At 34.4% G+C, this 2,445-nt stretch overlaps 1 protein-coding gene across 1 annotated transcript; it reads right to left on the minus strand.

The window, feature by feature from the left end:
• Positions 1-1,949: 1,949 nt before the first annotated feature.
• Positions 1,950-2,441, minus strand: LOC110095862 (the record flags this gene model as incomplete). The annotated part of the gene is made up of 1 exon (XM_020821569.2): positions 1,950-2,441. A coding segment is annotated over one exon (492 nt), but the record flags the coding sequence as incomplete, so codon positions are not given.
• Between the last annotated feature and the right edge of the window lie 4 nt (positions 2,442-2,445).

Raw genomic sequence — 2,445 nt, forward strand, 5'->3', positions numbered from 1 at the left:
AACAATCTTGGGATCATTGGATTTGTCTCGTCGAGCCACTCAACTGAACTATAAGCATGTCATGCCATGTTTGGAAATCGTTTGGTGATCAAATTTATGATTTGAATCTTCCAAATGCGCTTCAGGTCTTCGATTTGGACCTATTTGGGCTAGGATTATGTCGAATTTGGTGTCGTTAGCTTAGTCTTTTTGAGATGTTCAGTTCGACTACAAGTTTATAGAAATCAGATTTCGGATGGTCCTGAAACTTAATTTTGGAAGTTTACAATTTTATTTGGCCTTGAGATTCGTGCCCATTCATGATTAATTTTTTATGATATATCAATAATAATATTAATTACTCTCTGAATTTCTTGTGCTATCTTGAACATTTAGCAAATATATAATTCAACTATTTTATAAATTATTAGAATAATGTCTTATTGGAATTTTTTCAAATTTTGATTGATTTTTTTTTTAGAATAATTAATATTTGGTTAGGATTCGAAGAATGTTCGGTCATGGATATAATTTTTATCAAATATGTAATTCAGCCTTAATTGAATTTCAATTAAACATGAATCTTTGAATGCTATTTGAATCAAATTTGATCCGTACAAATTAAATAATAATAATAATAATAATTTGTGATTCAGCATTTTGGTATATGAATTCAAATTTCTCTTTCAAAATCACAAAGATCGAAATAAATAAAAATTTGTAAGGTCTCATTGACATAGTTTTGGAAGCGCATATCGGGAGTTTTCAAAATTTCTATCAAAATTTATGTATTTGTGTTTTATTTTTTATAAAAATAAAAGTCTTGAAATTAGTTTTGCTCAAAATAAACCGATGCGCATCTCACGATTTGCTTCAAACTTCTAAAAACAAACTAAAAATTTAATTGATTTTCAATAGACCTCAAATAAAAACCAAGCAAAATAAACAACTCATCTTAGTTTATTGGTTGTGGGCTTAGACTAAAAGGTCTTAGGTTCGAGTCTTGTGTATGTCAAGCTTGTGTGAGTCTATTTTAATTGACGTAAATATAAAAAAAAAAACAAGGGAGAGATTTACATACATACCACCTAATAATATTCTATTTACATATTTAACATCTAAAACTTTAATATTACATACATACCACTCATAGTTCATTTTTATATCAAATAAGAGTGATAGAAATGAAATATATGAGTGGTAGTAAAGAAATATAAGTGGTATATTTGATATTAAAATAATATTGGGTGGTATGCATGAAATATTAAAATTTTGAGTATTAGATAAGTAAATAGGATGTTATAAAATGGTATGTATGTAAATTTTCCAAAAAACAAACAAAATTAAAGAAAAATATATACAAGATAACTATTTGTGCAACCTCAATGATAGAATTTTCATATGAATATTGACGTTCCCAATAGTCTGAATAAAATTTTATTCAAAACTCGATGAGTTTGCTCGAAAATTTTAAGTTAACAAAATTAAACCTTGAAGATTGTTTCATATGAAAATTATTTCACATCAATTTTCTCAAAAAAAAAAAATAGCCATAAAATTCGAGGATTGTGGTGGGAATTCAGATACTATTTTACCCATGCTTGTGTTATCCATTCGCAACTCTTCAAAGCTGTAGCGTCACCTCATCAATTGTACCATATATAAGGTTAGAGATTGAGCAAGTGAAGATCAATTAGTGCACAGCTTCAGCAACACTAATCTTTGGAAATGATACTATAAGTTTTCTAAAAATTCAGGTGCACAATTCCTTTACTTATGTTGCATAGCTGCTATTATTCTAAACTTGGGCTTTGTATTTTTTTTTTTCTTTTTTTTTTTATTATTATTATTATTTTTTTTTTTGCACTAAAGGAAATTACTTTATTTCACGATACGTTAATCCCATAAGAAACAATTAATAAAAAAATTAAAAAAATTTCCACAGCAGCTTCCACTTGTGCTTCTCCTAATTAAGCCCGGTAAGCCCCAAAGTACCCGACTCGCTTTTCCGTGCTGCAATCCCTGTCTTCGCCATCATCAAACCTCAACGCAAAGGCGAGGGCCATAGCCACCCACTCCAAGCAAAATATGGCTCCGCAGAGACCGCCAACCAGCTTGAGGATGACAATGGCGTCGTCTTCCCTGACGTATGAGCGGATCTCGGCAATGAAATCAGGTGAGCGGGTGAAGGCGAGGAGGGCGGTGGCGCCATGAAAGATGGCCGTGAGGGCGGCGGCAGCCGTGTGGGCTGCATGTGAGCGATCGGAGGAAGCCACAGGGGAAGCAGCGGCGGAAGCGGCGGCAATGGCTGTTAGGGAGTGGAGGGAGATGAGGAGGAGGCCGCAGGGGGAGGGGAGGAGGCGCAGGGAGAGGGTGAGGAAGATGCAGCTTGAGGCGGCGCCGATGAGGAGGTAGTTGGTGAGCAGGTAGGCCTGGTGAGTGTGGTGGCGGCTGGAGGCGGAAGAG

This window comes from Dendrobium catenatum, unplaced genomic scaffold, assembly GCF_001605985.2.
Source record: "Dendrobium catenatum unplaced genomic scaffold, ASM160598v2 original_scaffold_214423, whole genome shotgun sequence".
NCBI lineage: Eukaryota > Viridiplantae > Streptophyta > Magnoliopsida > Asparagales > Orchidaceae > Dendrobium > Dendrobium catenatum.